This window comes from Tinamus guttatus, unplaced genomic scaffold (assembly GCF_059628265.1).
Source record: "Tinamus guttatus ecotype Peru unplaced genomic scaffold, ASM5962826v1 Tinamus_guttatus_pri_ptg000710l, whole genome shotgun sequence".
Lineage (NCBI taxonomy): Eukaryota > Metazoa > Chordata > Aves > Tinamiformes > Tinamidae > Tinamus > Tinamus guttatus.
Window position 1 is genome coordinate 4,775,969 of NW_028289244.1, and position 19,455 is coordinate 4,795,423.

Genomic DNA, 19,455 nt, shown 5'->3' on the forward strand with positions numbered 1-19,455 from the left:
GCGCGCAGGGGAGATGAAGAGCTGGTGACGGAGGGGGTGGTTTCCACAGACAGCGCCGTGGGGTTTTCCTACTTCCTTCAAGACCCAAAGAACACTGGGTTGTGTCCTCACCACGTGTCTCGGGCCAGTAATGAGTGCACCCGTGCTGGGGATAAGCAGCACGCAAGAGGGCTGCTCTGACATTCCCCCTCATGCGAGGGCCACCAGGCAGGTCCCTGCTGTCCCCTCCTACCTGCTGGTGAATCACAGCCCAAAACTCCATTTCTCCTGCCAACTCCTAATGGCCCTGTTGGCCCTGTTTTGGTTGCTCTAAAGACTATAAGGGAGCAGGTAGGGTCCTGCCTTGGGCTGGTCTGCAGAGCTGAGAGCAGACAGCAAGGTGATGGGGACAATGGCTCCACCACGGACCCAGCTGGGCCCTGCACTGGGGTCTTGTCACATCCGAGTGTCCTCCATTGGTACCTCCCTTGGTCACCACTGCTGGCTGCGGTCGCCGATGCAGACGAGCAGTTGCATCAGCTTGGAACTTCGGCTCATTTTTTTTGTGTATATAGAGCAGATTTGATTTTCTCTTTATTTTTTAAGCGTTGGTAAAAATAAAAGCTAGCAGGAATCCCACATGCCGCGGCTCTGCTGCCGCCTCCTCGCAGCTCTGGCTGTTGTGGCTGCCGCGCGGTGCCTGGGAAGGGGATGCTGGCTGCTGGGCTGGCGCTGCAGCAGCGCTCCTGGCTACCTGGGGCTGCGAGCCCAGCGGGATCCCGGGCTCCAGATCCCAAATGGATGGACCATCTCCAACAGGAAGGATGCCAGGAGCCCTTTCAGAGCATGGGGGCACTGCTGGGGGACTGGAGGTCACAGCACAGCATGATGCCACCACGTCCCGGCTCCTGCTCGCTGTGCCGGGGTGTCCCAGTTGTGGCAGCCACAGGAGCAGTCAGGGAAGGGGTGAGGCTGAGCCTGGGATGGTGGAGGCCAAAGAACAAGGCCAGCTGCCCCGGTACGTGGCGGCCTCCCATTGGCGCCTCCCAGCCTCTAATCTCATTTTATGGCTGCTGATGGGCTGAATATCCTCCTTGTCCAAGAAGAGCAAACACAAAACGAGGATGTGAGATAGTGCCTGGAACAGCTGGCAACGGTGCCCAGTTGCACGGAGAGGCACTGCCGAGCGGGAGAGGCTCAGCATGGGCTAAGCCATCGCGGCGCTTGCTCCAAACGTGGGGCTGCCCCTTTTGCTAAAACCGCTCTTTCTGCCCCGCCACATGCCAAGCTTTGGCTTGTGAGGATGTGCATGTGGAGGGTGACGGGCTGTCGCGGGAAGGACACCGGGGACAGGATAAAGCCCTGGTTCCTGGTGGGTGGAGGAGATGGTGGCACAGCGACGGGATGCTGAGGTGGCCGAGCAAAGGGTTGTTCCCGACCTCGCTGCCCATTGCTGCGCCCTGGGGACCTGGGCACTTCCCAGCCCGAATGTCACCAGCGCCAGCAGTGTCTTGCTCCAAGCTGCTCCGTGCTGGAAGGGGAGCTGCTCTGCTGCAGCACGAGCCGGGACCAGGGCTGGAAGCGTCAGCACGGACACTTTGCATGTGGAGGGAAGATGCTCCGGCGCCGGTGCTGGCGAGCTTCCCGGCTGCCGTTGACAGGCTGAAATTCCAACTGATCCCCTAATCAGGTGCCTGCCTGTTTGCACAGCCGGGTAAAAGTCCAGGCAGCCCTGGGCTGTGCCCTTGGGTTCCTGCCGCCTGTGTGTGCACAGGGAGCAGGCGCTGGCGGGAAGAGGCAATAAATGTGCCCACACACCCAGGCGCCCCTTCCCCCCGCACACGCATGCATATATGCACATGGACACGCGAATGCACACACCTTGGGCTGGCAAAATGCATCTGCTGCATCCCAGCTCCCCTCACTCAACCATTGTGAGCCCTTTGCTCATCTACTTGCTGTTTTCAGGCTCTTTGGCCCCGACCTCCCCTCGTGGTTGCACCGGTGGCAGGTGCCAAGCACCCGTTCTACCACCTGCGGCAGCTGCTCCTGCATCATTGAGGCCCCGGAGGGCACAGCTGGATGGAAGAGACCTGCTGGGTGGCCCTGGGTACCGGCAAGCCCCAAGGTTTCCCTCTGTTCCCACCTGCTCGTTCCCGCCGTGCCCTTTCCTTGGAGAAATCTGGAGATCACCATCAGCATAAGGCCGCTCAAAACAAGAGGCCCAGAGCATGTCCAGGATGCAGCAGCCTCCGAGGTGACCCGCTTCCCTGGGCTGGTGACCAACCAGTGCTGTGACACCTTCCTTGTATCCCACAGAGCCAACTCGCAGGCATGGGCCCACCATGGCCCTGGCCAGGCCACATCTCCAGGGCCCATGGCCGGGAGGCGGGTGGGATGCGCCCGCCCCACGGGCTGTGCTGTGGGCACGGGTGGCTTCCCAGCCTGCGGGCTCCTTCCTCCTGCAATAGCAGCTGCAAGAAGCAGCGTTGATGGTGGTTTGGGGCATGGTGAGCTCAGAGAGCACAGGCCGAGGTTTCCCTCTGTCCCTGCATCTCCACAGTCCCCACAGTGGGATGTCTTGTAGCTGGAGCCAGGGAGCAGCCCAAGGGGATGCCAGACTCAGCTGGCTGCTCCAAAGAGATGCTGGAGCTCCGTGAATGCTGGAGCTGGCCACCCCTTGTCATCCTTTGTGATGGGTCTGCTGGCTCCACTACCCAAACAACACCTGCCATATGGGTGCAGGCGCTCTGCAATTGGAGCATCCCTTTGGGGTCTGCATCCCAACCCACTCTCAGGGCTATCGTTAGTCCATGAGCTCCTGCCAGGAAATACACTCTCTGGATACACGAGGACAGAGTCTTGACACCGGCTGCGGGAAGGCTGGGCTGTTTGTGCAGGGATGGGTTGGAGCCCGGTGACGCAGGGATGGGGCAGCTGCAGTGCGCTGACACCAGCTCTGCCTGCTGCACCGGGGCATGCAGCTCCTCAGGCAGATCCCATGGGAAAACAGCAACGGGCTGATTCACACCAAACAGGCACGGGAGGCAAACAAGGCACCGAGCGGGATGGCGAGACTGGGACGGTACCTGAGAAGGTCTCTGCCATCTGTGCCAGCTCAGCAGCTCTGGCCCCGCTTTGCCTTGGAGGGAAAGGATCTATTTGCAAGGGATACGGGGCACCTTCCTGATGGAGTGGCTTTGACCGGAGATGGTCTGGGGGAAAGCGCAGCACAGAAAGGACGAGGGCTGTGGAGCACCCTCCATCCCAGCGCTGAGGACCAGCCTCGGGCAGCCTGTGGCAGCATCAGGACATTTCTGACCTGCTGGGCCTATCCAGGGCTGCGGCACAGGGAACATCAGTGCCAGCCTGGCCATAACGAGCCAGGACTCGCAGCCCTACGTGGGGGCTGTGCAGAGATAACACTGTGCCCCACATCCAGGGCACAGGCTGAGAACAGACACACTCGTGGCACGTGTAGCACATGAGCGGCAGCTGCCTCCTCCTTGCCCCATCGCCCTGGTGAGGGGCTGAGGTCCTACCCCCCCATCCCGGCAGGGGTGCGTTTGACAGACAGCCCCTCTCCAGCCTGCCCAGAGCCGTCCCCTTCCTCCCTTCCCGCGTGTGGCTCCGGGCTCCCGCGGGCTCTGCCCTCCTCCTCTTCCTCCTTCCAGGCAGCCTTCGCGCTTCGCCCGCCCGTGCCGTGAGCAGGAGGCAGTGCCATCGCTCCTCGCCTTTTACCGCTTTGGATGCTCCGTGCGCTCCCTCCCTGCCGCTGCCCGTCTGCGGAGCGCAAGGAAAAGTGCCGGCGGAGGGGGTGCATAGCAACAGGGCTCTGGGATGAAGAACATTCGGCAGCAGCATCTCCGCAAGGTGAGGGCCGGCCGTGCCACGGCAGCGGGAGACGCGGTGGCTGGGGGGGACGCGTGCCCATCACAGCACCGGGCTGGCGGGGCTGAGCCGTGGCCCCGTCCCCCTGCCCAACCTGCCATCTGCTCCCTCCGTGCCGAGTCGGGAGACTTTTCCTTTGCCAAGACTGCAGGTGGGCAAAGGGTAGGGCACACGTGCCGGCTGAAGCAGGGGTTGGGTCCCGCTTTTGGGGGTGGTTGAGGGCCATTTTGTCACAACCTCTCGCCGATGAGCAATTAGGTGAAGCTGGAGCCGCCGCGCCATCCCCGCGGGTGCCGGGAGGATGCTCCTGCCTTCCCCGCTGCGCACAGGTGCTCCCGGCGGGATGATTCATGTTGTGTCTGGCCGGGCGGCCGGAGGAGGCAGCGGGTGCAGAGCCGTCTCGCTGCCACGCGGGTGCCCGGGATGCTGGGGACAGCAGGGGACACCGCTGCTGCCCAGTGTCCTGGGGGATGCCAGCGGATGCCAGCGTGGCTAATCCATTCTCCGGTTCAGACTCCGGTCCCTGGCTTGCTCCCAACCTCCCCTTTCCCAGCCTTTCCCATGCATCTCGTGATGCATCTCCAGGACCCTCCGTCACCCCTTACAGAAGTCACCATGGGGCAGTGGCACATCGTGGCTTGCAGGGGACATCAGTGCCACAGGCGCAAGTGCAGGGAGGTGTCTGAGACTTTCCTACCTACTCCTGGGATTTCCTACCAGCTGTGGGATTTAAAGGGGTGCAGGTGGTGCTGGCTCCTGCCTCACGTCGTCGTGCCCCTTGGAGACGGAGAAACCCCATCTGCACCCTCTGCCTTTTCCATCCCTGGGGTGGTACCTTTGCCCTCTTGTGCTCTCTGGGTTCCTGTCACCCATGCTGGGGACTGTCCCCTTGCTCCCGGCCCATGTGGACCCACTCATGGTGATGCATCCGTGGGGGCTGATGCCATGCAGGAAAACTCAGCATGGTCCAGACATCACCAGGAAATTCCCAGGATTTGGGGCAGGATGTGCAAAGCTAGCATTGGCCTGGTGAGACTCTGCAGATACCTGACGGCTCCAGCAGCCTCGGGGCTTCCTACATTCCTCCTGGAGCTCTTTGGATGCATCATCTTGTTCTTGCCTCTCTTCTTCCTACAAATTGCTTTTGCAGATGGCTCTGTGACTGCCAGATCCATTAAAAGTTGTCTCTGTCCCTTCCACATGCTTGGGGAGATACTTGAAATAATTTCCTCACTGTCAGTGATCCTGCTCAACATTTCTTCAGGAGTTCTTTTAATCCCTGAGGGAATCAGCTTGAATGAGAAGCAGATGTCTCCAGGGTTATTTTTCCCCATTCCCGATGCTGCCCAGGGCCCTGATGTCCTCCTTTACCCCCAAACACTTGCCGAGGTCACGCAGATGAGGGTCCGTCTGTCCCCAGCGCCTCCGGCCCGGAGCTACAGGCGGCACTGGCTGACCAGCCCTCGCCCCCATGTCCTCCTTCCCCGGGGGATTCAATCGTTTTCCATCTGCGAGCTGGGAGTTTTTGCCTCGTCACCAGGCATGTTTTTGACATATGGAAATTCCTCTCTAATAGGGAGGAAGGAATTTCTCAGGCTCAAAGGATTTCGTGCTCGCTCTTCCCCGACAGCGTTTCTGCAAGAGACAAGAGGATGTTTTCAGCTGTTGGCTCATCTGGTGTGGGTTTTGGGGTAGGAATGGGCTAAGTTGCTCAGTCCCTCGCTCCCCCTCACCCCAGCGTGTCCCCAAGAGCCACTGTGTGTCCCCACACAGCCCCCGGTCCCAGCTCCCCCCACAGCATTTTTGAATGAAAAGCCTCTGCTGTTTGCAGCTGGGTGATGGACTCGCTTGTGCATGCTCTACGATGCTTGGGACATCTGTGTAACGAGTTTGTTCCAGCCTCAGCGTTCTCCTGCCCCTCGCTGGCCCCGGCAGCTCTCGCTCCCTCTCCTGGCACACGCTGCGATCCCAGGCTAGGGAGAGCCGGGTCAGAACAGCTCTCCTCAGGGCCGTTTGAGATGCTCTGATGTTCTTCGCTTCCTAATCATTGGAATGTATTTTTTCACTTTTTTTTTAAAGAGATTAACGAGCAATTCAGGCTAATCTGAAGTGACTCACCGGGTGCAGACGCGCTGTGTTCGCACGCGGTGGGGATCTGCCGGGGGAAGTCTGGCTCCGTGTGGCATTTCTCCAGACTCGAGTGTTGCAGTTCATGGCACAAAACGAGGACCAAATGACTCCCCAGTGCCAGCCAGCATTTCATTAAAATGAGATGAAAAAGTAACGTTAATCTGGCTGCCTTTCCACTGGTGCTGCTCCACGCCAGCTGAATTTTGCACAGGTTTAGGGGAATCAGCTCACCCATAATAATTAGCATAGAGCAATTTCCCTGTGGAACGAGCTGTTATCTTGCCAGGGACTAAAGTGCTTTTTCTTCCCCGTGACCTTTGCTTTGCTGTCTTCTTGGGGCGCATCTCCTGGTGAATAATGGAAAGCGATGCCGCTTCAAAGAGCATCTTGTTGCCAAGGGAGCTGCTGGTCCCCGTCTGTTTGTACGAGCGAGATGGGAGCCCGTCTTGAAAGAAGGCAGCTCTGGAAGTCACCGAAGGGACATTGTGCTTCAGCCTTTGCCAAAGGAGAAAATGTGGGTTGTGGCAAACGCTGCAAGGAGCATTGAAGCTTGGAAAGGGGCTGAAGTGGAGACAGGGGGTGAGATTTCCAGGAACCAGGAGCAAAGAAGGGTGAGACTTTCTGTTCTCTGGGACAAAACTGGATGTGAAATTCTTAATATCCCCCTGTGAGGTTCATTTTAACTTGGACAAGCAGGCTGGTTTGCAAGGCCTCCGATGTCGTGCATCAGAGACGGGGCTTAGGTAGTTGAGAACGCTGCAGCCACTGGATCTTTTCCCCATGGGAGCTTCCCCCATCCTGCAGGGATCCTTGGGGTTGCCACACAGCTGGGCAGTCCCTGCTTTGCCCTGAGGCCCCAAAGCCATCACCAGGTTGGGGATGAATGGCTATGCACCCTTGAAGAGAACAAGCAGTGACAGATTGTGGTTTCATGGCTGAGATGACGGTGTCATGGTTTAGAGATGGTTCCTTCCTTCTGTTTTTGCTGCTTCAGTGCAGTTTTCACACTGCAGCCAACACATGGTCACCTGGATTTAATCAGGTCCCACTGCTCCACCTGTGTCCTCTTGCAGCCATTTCATTCAGCTGGATCTGCAGGGAGGAGCTGGGAGGGTTTTAATGATGTGCCAGCTGTTTCCTTCACTGCATGTTATTCACATCTGAGACCAATCTGGAAAAGGGGAGCCCTGTGGGCACCATGAGAGGCTGCAGATCTCCTGCAGGACAGGGCTAGGCATCAGAGCAGCCTCAAGGCGAATGGTGGCACCTCCGGGTGGTCCCGTGCCCACGTGCAGGGACCTGGTGAGCACAGGGAGCAGCAGATGAAGCTTCCAGGGAGGACGTTGCCAGTGGTGAGTCCATCCCCCTTGAGTGCACCTTGGTGAGGGTCAAATCCCCCATTCACGCTGGGGTTATTTGCTGGCACGGTCACATTGGGGAGGAATAGCTGAAGAGGAGATCTCTGCTGAGCAGGGCAGGAAGGCTGCGTGGCGGCAACGGCTCCTAATAGCAACAATATGTTATCCGGGCCACGTTTCCATTTTTCAGCCTGCCTTTCTGAAGCTTTTCTTTTGGTCTGTGCCTTCTGATGGTGGCGTCCAGCGGGGACAGGTTTTTAGCAGTGGCTTCTGCTGTGGACATTGTTTTTCAGTGAAATGTTTTTATTTCCACGCTGAGTGTTTAAGATTGTCTTTGGGAAGAGCTCACCCCTGCTCACGCAGCCCCATGAGGCCTTTCCAAGGGGGCTGGAAAGGCACCGTGGAAGAGGAAGGGGCCTGTGGCCGCCTAGGGAATGGCTCTGTGTCTCCATGGGAACTTGGAATAGGAGCATCCTGGCAGCTGGGTGGGCAGTGGAGGCAGTGGCAAGGCTGGTGGGCTAGGGACGTGGGCAGTGAGCTAGGGACAGCAGGGCTGGCCGGGGATGCACATTGGCATGGGGGACCCGCTGGTTGCTCTGGCCTCTTCTTCCATCCTCCCACCACAAACCCCTACCCTCAGCCGTGTCCCATGGGCTCTTTTCCTAAAATTGTGCAAACTCGGAGTCAAGCAAAGGGTGGATTTTTCTTTCTGATAGTCCAGGAAGAAGCAGGGTGGGGGCTCCCCAGCTGGGGCTCTTTCCCGGCACCGTGCTGGCAGGGCTCCCGCTGGATCCCACTGGATGCCTCCGCAGGAGCCGGACCCGGTGCACCCGTGGGCAAGGAGCGGGGCAGGATGCTGGTCCAGCCCGCTTTGCTGCTGGTCTCACTCCAAGGGGTATCTCCGATGGGATCCCAGCTGGCAGCTGCTATCCGAGGTTTTTAGTGCTGGTGCTGCATGTGGGATGGGAGGCAGTGGGAATCGCTTCCCTCACAGCCAGGGAAGGTGGATGGATGGAAGATCCTGCTGCAGATGTGTGCACAGACGGGAATGCTGAGGGGCCCTCCTGATGCACTGCCCCATCCCAAATGTATGGCAGGATTCCCACCTCCCTCTTGCAGATTGGGGTGGGGGGGGGGGAATGGAAGGGTTAATCCCTTGCCTGCCAAAGAGTTGCCTGAGCCTTGTTGTTCGGGGGTAGATCAGGAAAGCGTGGACGGGAGCTTGCTCCATAGGGACTGCTGGGAACGCATCACTACCTCCCCACATGACAGGCTTTTGGCAGCTGGAAAAGTGTGAAAAACACACACAACATTTAATGGTCATTGAGTGCCTTGCACGGCAGGGGGGTGTGGATGTTGTGGGCACCATGTTCCCCTGTACTCCCAGGATGGCACTTCCTCATCTCCCTGTTTTGCAGGAGATGAGAAAAGATAGCTTCACCAGGGCCATAATAATCTATTTCTTGGGAAACTGGGGTTGCAAGATCACTTGTGGCCTCTCAAGGGGAACCCGGGTCATTCTGCCTTTCCCGGGGGAGCTCTGGCCATGCGTCATCATGTTTATCCTCCTTCCTCACTCAACAGCAGGGTAAGACATGGGTCTGCTTCAAATTATAACTGAAAGCCCCTTAGGAGTGCAGGCTGGTGGTGCACAGGGAGCTGCCTGCACAGGGGCTCCCTAGGGCAGACACGTCAATGCTGTGACTTGGGGGTCACAAATTCAACCCCCAAATCTCAGCACTCCTTCCCTGGTGCCTGCTGTCCGGGTGTCCCAACCCCTTCCCTCTTTCCTCCTTTTTATCTCTTCCCTCGTTCCTGGTCTGTTGCTGTTGCTCTGCTCTTTCATTCAGCCTGTAACACCAGACCTCTTGGTGAGCCCGAGCAGTCAGGACGGGGACCTGGGCTCGGCGGATCCCGAGGACAGAGGGAACTGGACGGGGCGGCTGGATTTCCTCCTGTCCTGCATCGGGTACTGCGTGGGCCTTGGAAATGTCTGGAGGTTCCCGTACAGGGCTTACACCAACGGAGGAGGTAGGTCTGACCCTCAGACTGGTGGGACTTGTGTCCACCTGGATACCCCATCTCCTGCTTGGGCCTAGGAAAAGGCTTTGTGGGGTGAAGTGCAGTGGGCACCAGGAAGGCCTCCCATCTGTCCTTCTCTGCCCCCCATGCTTGTTGTAATGTGTTACCCAGCCTATGAATTTGGTAGCCACATGTGGAAGGAACTCCCCAGCCCATATCTGCACTCATGGCCTTGGTGAGATCCCCAGTGCCCAGCCCTATAGTTAACTGATTGCCACCCTGCAGCTTGGGTCCTTCACTTGGGAGCTTTGTAACTGGGCATTGCCCTTGGCTTCCAACACTGCCTTTGCCTGGTGTCCTCCAGGACTCAGCAGGAGCCCATGAATATGTCTCAAATACCAAGGGATGAGTGTGAGACTTTAGCAATGCTGGACTGAACAGTGATGGAGCAAGGTGACCAGTCTTTTGGTCTGTTTCCAGTGTAATAGTTTGCCACATGCTGTAGTAACTGGTAAATTTGCCAGGATATTTGCAAGAGACTCAAGGAAAAAAGTGTACGAGTGTGTGGGAAAGCCTGCTAACATGTGAATCACCTCCCCTTCTTCCTGCATCAACCACACATTCTCCTCCAGGAGCTCAACAACCTCCTGGTTCCGAGTACTCACAGCACATTCTTGGGATACTGAGGCCAGGACTGGCGAAGGCACAGGAGGCCACGTGCTCCCGGTTGAGTCACTGCTTCCCGCTGTGATAATGTCATAGAGGGGCTGTTTCTGCGTATGGGCTGCAAAATTGTGCTTCTGGCCATCACTATGATGGAGCGGGAAGGTCTTGCAAGCTCAGAGTACGCCCCTGGGGTCCTGAGCATGTGCTAGTAGTGGTGACAACAGGGTTCCAGCTGAAATATGGGCTGTTAACTGCACACTGAGGACCTGGTGGGACTTAATCTCATGACAGATAGGAATGCCCACAGGGTCAAACCTGAGACATAACAGGGCAGTGCCACTCCTCACCAGCATTGCAATGAGCTGCTGGCCCTTACTGCCTTCCAGGTTTTGGTGCACAATATTTTATGTCCCTCAGGCCCTCAGATGTGGTATGAATTCTATTCACTGTCATAGATGGGCTTCAAGTGTTCAATCTGTGCTAATTTCTGGGGGTCATTGCTTCTTGCAGGCGCATTCCTGGTTCCTTACTTCATCATGCTGGCCATTTGTGGGATTCCCATCTTCTTCATGGAGCTGTCACTTGGGCAATTCTCCAGCCTGGGGCCGCTTGCTGTCTGGAAGATAAGCCCACTCTTTAAAGGTGCATGAGTGAAACCCAAGTCCTCTTCAGAGCCTCTCAATGAGGACATAGATATACAATGTCATCCCATGATCTGCAAGCTCTTGTTAGAACCAAAGGTTAAATCTTGGGGGAAGGCGGAGCAGGCTGGACTTCTGGGTCCATTTCAGGAGCTGCAAGATACAATGTAAGATCTAAGAGCCTTCAAAGGCTCTGGACGTCATGATCAGTTCCAGAAACTGTATGGTTACTATTAAATCAAATATAGGGTCCAAAATATAGCATATATAACCAATATAATATAATGGATAATAATGTAAAGCAATGGCTGTTATAAAAAAATATAAGAATTAAAGGAAGGTCAAATCAAATATGTTTACTCTCAGCAGTGATCTAGAGTAAAATCATTTGGTTTACCAATTCTTATGCATTCAGAGATGGCATGTGCAGGACTGGCTGTCCAGATGGCATAACTGCAATAAAAGGCTTCCATCCAGACAGATGAATCTCTAAGTCGGAGCTGGTTAACTATCTGAGTGCCAAAATCCAATGTTTGACCCTGCCTTTTGATGTGCTCAGTTCTGGATATATGGCTCACCCCTTCTTTATCTTCTCCTTCCTCCAGGTGTTGGCATGGGCACGATCCTGATCGTCTCCCTGGTGGCCATTTACTACAATATGATCATTGCTTATGTTCTCTTCTACCTCTTTGCATCCCTAACAAGTGACTTGCCATGGCAGCACTGTGGCAACTGGTGGAACACTGATCTGTGCTTGGACCATCACATCATCAAGGCAGGAAATGCCTCCTTCCCTGTCAACATCTCCAACACCGTGAGCCCCAGCGAGGAGTACTGGAGGTAGAGAGGTTGGCCTGACCATGGGCCTGGGGTGGCTGTCCCCAAGGGGACCATGTTGGGATGGGTCTGGCGGTGACAGGGCTGTGCTGGACATTTCATGGCATGGTGGGCATGCATGGGGACCCTGGGGGGATCTTCCTGTGTGGATGTATGTGGTATTTCAGCTTCGCCCGTGGGATCACACAGGTTGGCTGGCTCCATGTTCTCCTGCGGGTTCATCTGCCTTGGGTAGCTCAATGCTGAGGAGTGTTGCAGAGGCTCCTGTTGTCTTTGCACAGCTGCACTGCAGGGGACTTGTACTGCAGTGGTGCCTCTTTGGAAGAGAATGAGGGATCGGGAGGCCCCTGGATGCCAGATGCAGATGGGAGGTGTTCAGCTATGCTGAAGTCTTGGAGGAGGTGAAAACTTTTGATCTAATGTGGCTTTTCTAGCCTGGAGATATGTTAGACTGAAATGCATCCTGTGTCTGGATCATCCAGGATTTTACTCTTGACCATCAGTCTTTCCCCTGCAGGGCCATTAATCCATGGTGAAGAAATCACACCTCTTCCCCTGGCAAAGAGCTGCCAGCTCCTGGTTGCTATCTCACTGGGTTTTTTTAATGTATTTTTTGACATGGTTACTTTCTGCAGCAGAGGAATTGCTAAGTTCAGAGAAGGTAGCTGGAAGATGTGGTGTGTCTGGTGTGCTGGGGAGGGTGACCATGGCTGCTCACTAGCGGTTCTCTTTTTGCCCTAGTCGGTATGTTCTGCACATCCAAGGGAGCTCTGGGATCGGGGATCCCGGGAGGATCCGCTGGAACCTGTGTCTGTGCTTACTCCTTTCTTGGACTATTGTGTACCTGTGCATCCTAAAGGGAGTGAAATCCTCTGGTAAGGTAAGGACTGGAGTCACCAGTCACTGCCTTTCTGCTCTAAGGGGGATCCACTTGGAGGATCAATGTGGTCTCTTTGGTGACATACAGTGAGGCACAAAAGTGCCAATAACCTCTGTGCACCCAGGAAATGCCAGTGAGGAAAATAAAGGAAAATAAGCAACGTTTCCTGGATGCAGACTACTTATGGAATGACTTGCACACGCAGACAGTGGTGATGCTGATGCCTATCACCAGGACCTGCTGCTGCAGGGCTGTGCTTTGCAAAGCAGCTTTCAGCTGTGGGGACAGGGTGCTGAGGGGGTGAACGTGCCCAGGTCTCGCTCCTGGCTCTCCAGCGGCCTCTGTTCTCCTGCAGGTCGTGTATTTCACCGCCACCTTTCCTTACCTCATCTTGATGATGCTGCTCGTCCGCGGCGTGACATTGGAGGGGGCCTGGAAGGGCATCAAGTTTTATCTCACACCACAGTTTGATCACTTGCTGTCTTCCAAGGTGAGCAGGAGCTGCTCTTCCTTTGGGAGCTTCTCTCCCAGCATGGGAAGATCTGTCTAGTGGCTCATGGCACGGTGGGGGCCTTGTGCAATTCGCTTGAAGCACCAGAATTAATCTTGCTGTGTTCTCTGCAGCACAGGGCAGAGCACTCTGTGTCCCTGTAGTTTCCTGCCTTTTCTGGCCACTTGCTTGATACAATGCCCTCTCTTTTGGTTGCTCCGATGGCAAATCTACTTGTTGTTGAGGTTGTGTTGCATATCCCTGTGTATATCCCCTTCCCAAGCGGCAAAATCCCATGCCTGTGTTTCCGGCTTGGGACACCACGTACTCCCTGCTTTCCCTGGGCACCTGAAACACGAGCAGAAGAGCCCAGCCCTGGCGATGGGCTGAGAGGTGCCTGGGTGTGATTGGCTTGGACGTGGCCGCTCTGTTTTACCCAAGCAGGGAGTTCCCTTGCGTCAGCCTTGTTGGTGGCAGACACCTCCCTGTTTTACAAGGGTGCTTAAGGCCACGCTGGGCTGACTGCAAAACGCTCTCACTAGCCTTTCCACTAGCCACAGGAGACATTCGGGAAAGTGAATGTGGTAGCAAGGGAAAGCAAAGCCATTGCTCTCAGGAAAATTGCTCACTGAGCTTTGTGTGGAAAAATCCAGACCCAAGAACGATAGGCTTGGAGTGCTGGAGCGATCCGGCGCTGGAGGGACACACAGGCAGCCACACAGGGTGAATCTTGAGAAGCTTTTCCCATCCCCTCTTCCTTGGGGAAAGATTTCTAAGTCACTTCTCTCTTTGAATCTGTTTCCTTCCACCAGGTGTGGATTGAGGCAGCCCTGCAGATTTTCTACTCGCTTGGTGTGGGCTTTGGGGGCCTCCTCACCTTTGCCTCATACAACACTTTCCATCAGAATATCTACAGGTGAGAGCCAGGTACTGTCTTGCAAAAATCAGGAAAAATCTCAGCTGATGGGTTCAAAAGCAGCAGCTGTGCTTGATGCTGCACATGGTCACACTGTGGTGAACCTTGCTCTAGGACCATGCAGATATCATGCTGCTTAGAATCACAGAATCCTAGAATTGTTATGGTTGAACAAGACCTTCAAGATCATCAAGTCCAACCATAAACCCTTCAACACCCTGCCTGCTAAACCATGTCCTGAAGTGCCTCATCGACACGTTTCTTGAGCACTGCCAGGGATGGTGACTCCACCACTTTATTGGGCAGCCTATTCCAATGCTTCACCTCTCTTTCCACGTAGAATTTTTTCCTAATGTCTAACCTGAACCTCCCCTGGTGCAACTTGTCCCATCAGTAGTTATTTTGGAGAAGAGATCGACCCTTGCCTCACTACAGCTTCCTTACAGGTAGCTGTAGAGAGCAATAAGGTCTCAAACTTACTCTCAAACAAGCGATAAGGTTTCAAACTACAAGTAGATGAGCTGCACTTTGGGGGCTCTCACTAGAAAGAAAAACAGCCCTGGAGATCCAGCTGCCATAGGAAGCACTGGCTCAGGAGATGCTGCTTTAGCAACGAGGCAGAATTCTACTTTTCCAAAAACCCAAGGGCAGATTTCATGTTTTCATTGCAGTTTTCTCTGTGTTAGCAAAAATGATGTCATAAATGCAAATATACATATTATAACACAAATGGAACCCTCATCATTTGGTATTTTTTCAGCTACAATATAACCAGCTTTCCCTTCATACTAGCATCTCACAGTTTATCTTGCACAGGTTTGAGAGGGATTAGAGGGCTCTGTGGAAGAAAAATCCCCTAAACATCAAGACACCATCTGGTTCAGAAGTGTTGGGCTGCAGCTGCTGAAGGGTAGAGTCAATCATGTTTGTCCTGTCCCTACCATCTCTTGCAGAGCCCTGGCAATGGAGAAGGAGAATTCTTATTACGTGCTTATTTCAAGAGGAAAAGCAAGCTTCAGAGAAACCCCTCAAAGTGACCCATGTCATTAGATATAGGCTCCTTTTCCCCCTTGGAAACTATATATCGAGAGGTCCAGTAGAAGAATTGTGGCATCTGGACTGAAAAAGCCACCCTGCACTGCTGTAGGATGGGAAGGAGAGGGTATGTTCAGAGCATCTGCTTTCTCCCCTGCAGGGACACCTTCATAGTGACCCTGGGCAATGCCATCACCAGCATCCTGGCTGGATTTGCCATCTTCTCTGTCTTGGGATACATGTCCCAGGAGCTCGGGGTCCCTGTGAACCAGGTGGCAAAAGCAGGTAAGGCCAGATGACTACCTTTCTCCATGACCTTTTTCTGGATGCCTGCACCCACTTTACTGGGCTCTCCTCTGTCACCCCCTTTTCATCCTAGTGTCCTTTGCTTCCCCTAGGTCCTGGCCTGGCTTTCGTGGTGTACCCCCAGGCCATGACAATGCTTCCCCTTTCTCCGTTCTGGTCCTTCCTGTTCTTCTTCATGCTGTTAACCTTGGGCCTGGACAGCCAGGTAAGGACAGAGCCCAACAAGTCAGCCACAGTGCCCAGGCAGCCCAGGGGGCTCAGGACACCCTCTTTTCCCTTGGTTGCAGTTTGCCTTTATGGAGACCATCGTTACAGCAGTGACAGATGAATTTCCCTACTATCTGAGACCAAAGAAAGCTTTTTTCTCGGCTGCCATCTGCATTGCCCTCTTCCTGATGGGGCTCATCCTCACGACAGAGGTAAGGGTGTGGGGCTGGATGCTTCTTGAGGACTCGCTCACTTCATGACGTGCTTAGGGCAGGGGCCAGGTTTGTAGACATATGTTGCATCTGCTAACAAGGTTGGACAGAGATGACCAGTGAGCTTGGTTTACTGGGCATGTGAGGTCCCAAGGGGAATGACACAGCATTATCATGTCCCTGCACAATCCCACACGGGGAGTGGGGACTCCTGATGCTGCTCAATCTTCCCCAGTGCCCAGGAAGGACCGATGGGACACGTCCCTATAGGCAAGAGGACGTGGCTGGCAGTTTATGGGGCACTGCTCTGAGTCTTCCTGGAGACGCTGGCTGCTGTGTTTTGCTTCTGCAGGGTGGGATGTACTGGTTGGTCCTACTGGATGATTACAGCGCTGGTTTTGGTCTCATGGTGGTGGTCATCACTACCTGCATCGTGGTGACACGTGTCTATGGTAAGGACGTTGGGAAGAGCAGGCTGCCTGCCCAAGAGTGGCAGGTGACAAAGGGAAAGGTTTAGGGGAACAGATGGTCCAACCAGCAGCATTGCCATGGAAAACCAAACACGTCATCTCCAAACTCTTGTTTACATGTGACCTTTGCTGGATTCCCCTTCCTAGAGCTGTTTGGGGCACTGAGCCTGGTTCCTCAAACAGCACTGCCTGGACCACCCCATCCTGCCTCTCTGATAAGCAGGGAAGATGTTTCTTTGCTGGAGAGGAGGATTCAAACCACAGGTCTTGCTGTGCATGTCCTTGGCCGGTGCTGATACATGGCAGCCTTGTATAGGTCTTGGCTGTGCTGGAACTGTCACAGTTTCTCAGTTCGTGTCTTCTTCCTCCACCAGGTATCAAGAGGTTCTGCCGAGATATTCACATGATGCTGGGCTTCAAACCAGGGCCCTACTTCAGAGCCTGTTGGATGATCCTGTCCCCAGCAACGATGATGGTAACTGCTTGGTTTGAAGGATTGGCTGGTGCTGTAGTGATGCCATTTCCTCCAGGATGACCTCCCAGTGTGACAAGTCCCTCTCCTGGCATCTTGTCCTGCTTTCTGCAAGGCCCAGGGGATCTTTCTGTTTTTCCTGGGAGGTCCCTATGGGCTCTGAGTGAAGCTGTGGAGGGATCTGGAATGACATTGCTTTCCCCCAATCCCGCAGGCGCTGCTGGTCTACAATATCATCAAGTACCAGCCGTCTGAGTACGGCAGCTACCGCTTCCCTGCTTGGGCTGAGGTCTTGGGCATCCTCATGGGTCTCTTCTCCTGCCTGATGATTCCTGCTGGCATGGTGTTGGCTGTGCTCCGAGAAGAAGGAACGCTGTGGGAGGTAGGAGTCCTGCTGCTGCCACCAAGCACACTATACATGCTAAGGGATGTTGGGGGAGAGGATCATGGGTCCCTGCTAGGCCTGCATCCTCCAGCAATTCCTGCATCCCATGTCCTGGAGATGTGCATCCCGGTCCCTCCTTCCTGCCCGGGCAGTGAGAGGCAGCATGTGCCAGGGCATTTGTAGCCAGTCCCAGTGCTTCCCATGGGGAGCCCCATGGATGCTGCCCATTCTGCATGGGCAAAAACAGCCAGGAGGCCGTGGCAGGGGCTCAGCCTGGCAGCCTGGTGAAAAGGGAAGAGGCTTTGGGCTGTCTGAGACACAGACAGCAGCGGTCAGGGCAGGCAGCTGCTCTGGGCTCTCCGGGCACCACGAGGTCCCGTTCCAGGGCAATGCTCTGCCCAGCCTCGCGCGAGCTCTGGCTCTGCAAGCTGGGTGCCCTCCTGTCCCATCACGGCCTTCCCATCCCCAGCTGTCCTCTGCTGCTCTCCCCGGGCTGCTCCAAGCACAGACAAGGGAGCTGGTGCCCTCCCCAGGCAGCAGCCCTCCCCGGCAGCCACCTGAGCTGCCATCTGGCTGGGGACAGCCTCGGTCTGCAGTGGCCTCAACAGCCACCGCCTTGGCTGGCCCTAACCTCTTGCTGGAGCAATCCAGCCCGGTGCTGCTGTGCAGGCTGTGCATGGAGCTGTGCACGTCCAAGAGCCCTCCTGCTCCTGCCAGGGCTGTGCCTAGGGACAAGGCAGAGCCTTGCTGGCAGAGCCACATTTTGGCCAAGACCATGATAAGGAAACAGCTGGGAAAGGTATTTCCTGCACAAAGAACCTTGCACTAGCCCCTGCAAGCCCTCTCCACACCACTGTAATGCCAGTACTTATGTGGAGCTGCCTCCTCAGCCAGCCTTGGGCCAGACTTTCGGTCTCATCCCATCTTCTCCAGGGGCTCTTACAGTCCTCAGTGTCTAGCAGAGCAAATCTGCTTCCCAGAGGAGTTGGGGAGGCTGCTGGCTCAGGGTGACGGCTGAGGAGCAGAGCAGGGGCTGGTGTGACAGCAGGAGCCCTATTCCTCCACCTCTGCCTTCTCGCAGCGGATCCAGCAAGCCAGCCGGCCCACCATGGACTGGGGCCCATCGCTGGAGGAGAACAGGACTGGCATGTACGTGGCCACCCTGGCCGGTAGCCAGTCCCCCAAGCCGCTCATGGTGCACATGCGGAAATACGGAGGCATCACCAGCTACGAGAACACGGCCATCGAGGTGGACCGGGAGATAGAGGAGGAAGAGGAGGAGTCCATGATGTGAGGAGTCCTGCAGCCCCAGGGGCTATGGGGGTTGTCACCCCAAAACTTGCACAGGTCACACTTGGGCACTTCAGGCTGGCCTGTGGGGGCCGTGCAGGGGGCAGTCACGGTTGCCAACTCTACCGGCCTTGTTGCCACCAGCTCCTCACGAGGAGAGGGCTGCTGCTGGGTCTGCCGTTCTCGAGGTGTTCCTGTTCGGTGTGGTGAGCTGTGTGATGCATCTGTGCAGTCGTGTGATGGTGTCTAGTGCAAGTGTCCGGTTTTCCCATCCCACCCTCAGCCTCAGCCTGTGCTCAGCAAGCAGGAGAGGACCCTGTATTGCCCTCTCTTTGCAGGGATGCTTGGGGTGGCGCGAGGCAGGGAGGATGAGGCCCTCTGTGTCTGTCTTCTTTCTGCTAACACATATTTGACTCCAGTGATCCACAAACATCTACGAGAAAGGACTGTGTTAACATCCTCCGAGGAAGGTGGGTGTCAGGGTGCTCTGCCTACACAGAGGTGCTCCAGGGCAACAGGGACCGGTCAGTGTCCAGGGAATGAAACCCAACCAAATAAATGAGCAATCGTTAAAACAGAACAGAAGCTTTAGGAACAAAACAGTTGGGCCCTTCCAAGCATGGAGGTCACCCAAAGACCTTGGCCAGTTGGGGCAGCTCCTCCCCACCGTGCTTGGCAGACCTAGGCCATGCTGGAAGGGCAGGAAGAGGATGGGCCACCCATTCCTCGTGCACACAGGAGGTCAGGTCTCAGCTCTGAGCAGAGCCAAGGGCAGCTCTGTGTCCATCCCCCTGGATTTTGGGGCAGCTCAGCCCAGACCCCATGTTAGAGGAAGGCCGTGACTCTGCTGTGCGGGAGCCCCATATCTGGATGTCTGAGCCCATCTCCTGCAGACGCTGCTGGCCTGGAGGATGCCAGGAATGTCCTGGCTGGGGTTGTCTGGACCCAAAGTCACCCATCCCCATTGCCCCACTGTTGTGTGCACCCTTCTCCCTGTACATTGTCAATTATCCATTAAAAAGCAGCGTGTGATTCCGTGCTATTGATGAGGTCCTCAATGCGCAAAGATCCTCTCCTGCTTGGGGAGAGGAGCTTGGACACAGCAGGAGAAAAGCAGAGCAGAGGGGGCTTCCACGAACAGGGGCACACCGACCCCCAGGCTCTGTCCTGGTCAGGTGAGAGCCAAACCCAGGTTAAAAAAGGAAGCTGGGGTTTATGCCTGGTCCCGGCCACCTCCATCCTCCTTCCCACAAGACCGGTGACCGCTT

General features: G+C 55.6%; 1 protein-coding gene across 2 annotated transcripts; it reads left to right on the forward strand.

Moving 5' to 3' along the window:
• Positions 1 to 3,758: 3,758 nt before the first annotated feature.
• Positions 3,759 to 18,407, forward strand: SLC6A7 (solute carrier family 6 member 7). 2 transcript variants are annotated; one of them, XM_088536952.1, is made up of 14 exons: positions 3,759 to 3,852; positions 9,209 to 9,389; positions 10,557 to 10,688; positions 11,293 to 11,527; positions 12,266 to 12,404; positions 12,760 to 12,894; positions 13,707 to 13,810; positions 15,006 to 15,130; positions 15,244 to 15,356; positions 15,439 to 15,570; positions 15,923 to 16,022; positions 16,415 to 16,515; positions 16,727 to 16,894; positions 17,979 to 18,407. In XM_088536952.1, exons 1-14 carry the CDS (start codon positions 3,820 to 3,822, stop codon positions 18,189 to 18,191), a joined length of 1,911 nt encoding a protein of 636 aa, XP_088393078.1. In that variant the 5' UTR covers positions 3,759 to 3,819; the 3' UTR covers positions 18,192 to 18,407. The 2 variants fall into 2 exon arrangements, with proteins under 2 accessions (XP_088393078.1, XP_088393079.1); XM_088536953.1 differs by having other exon boundaries at positions 16,727 to 16,850; positions 17,979 to 18,172.
• Positions 18,408 to 19,455: the final 1,048 nt, after the last annotated feature.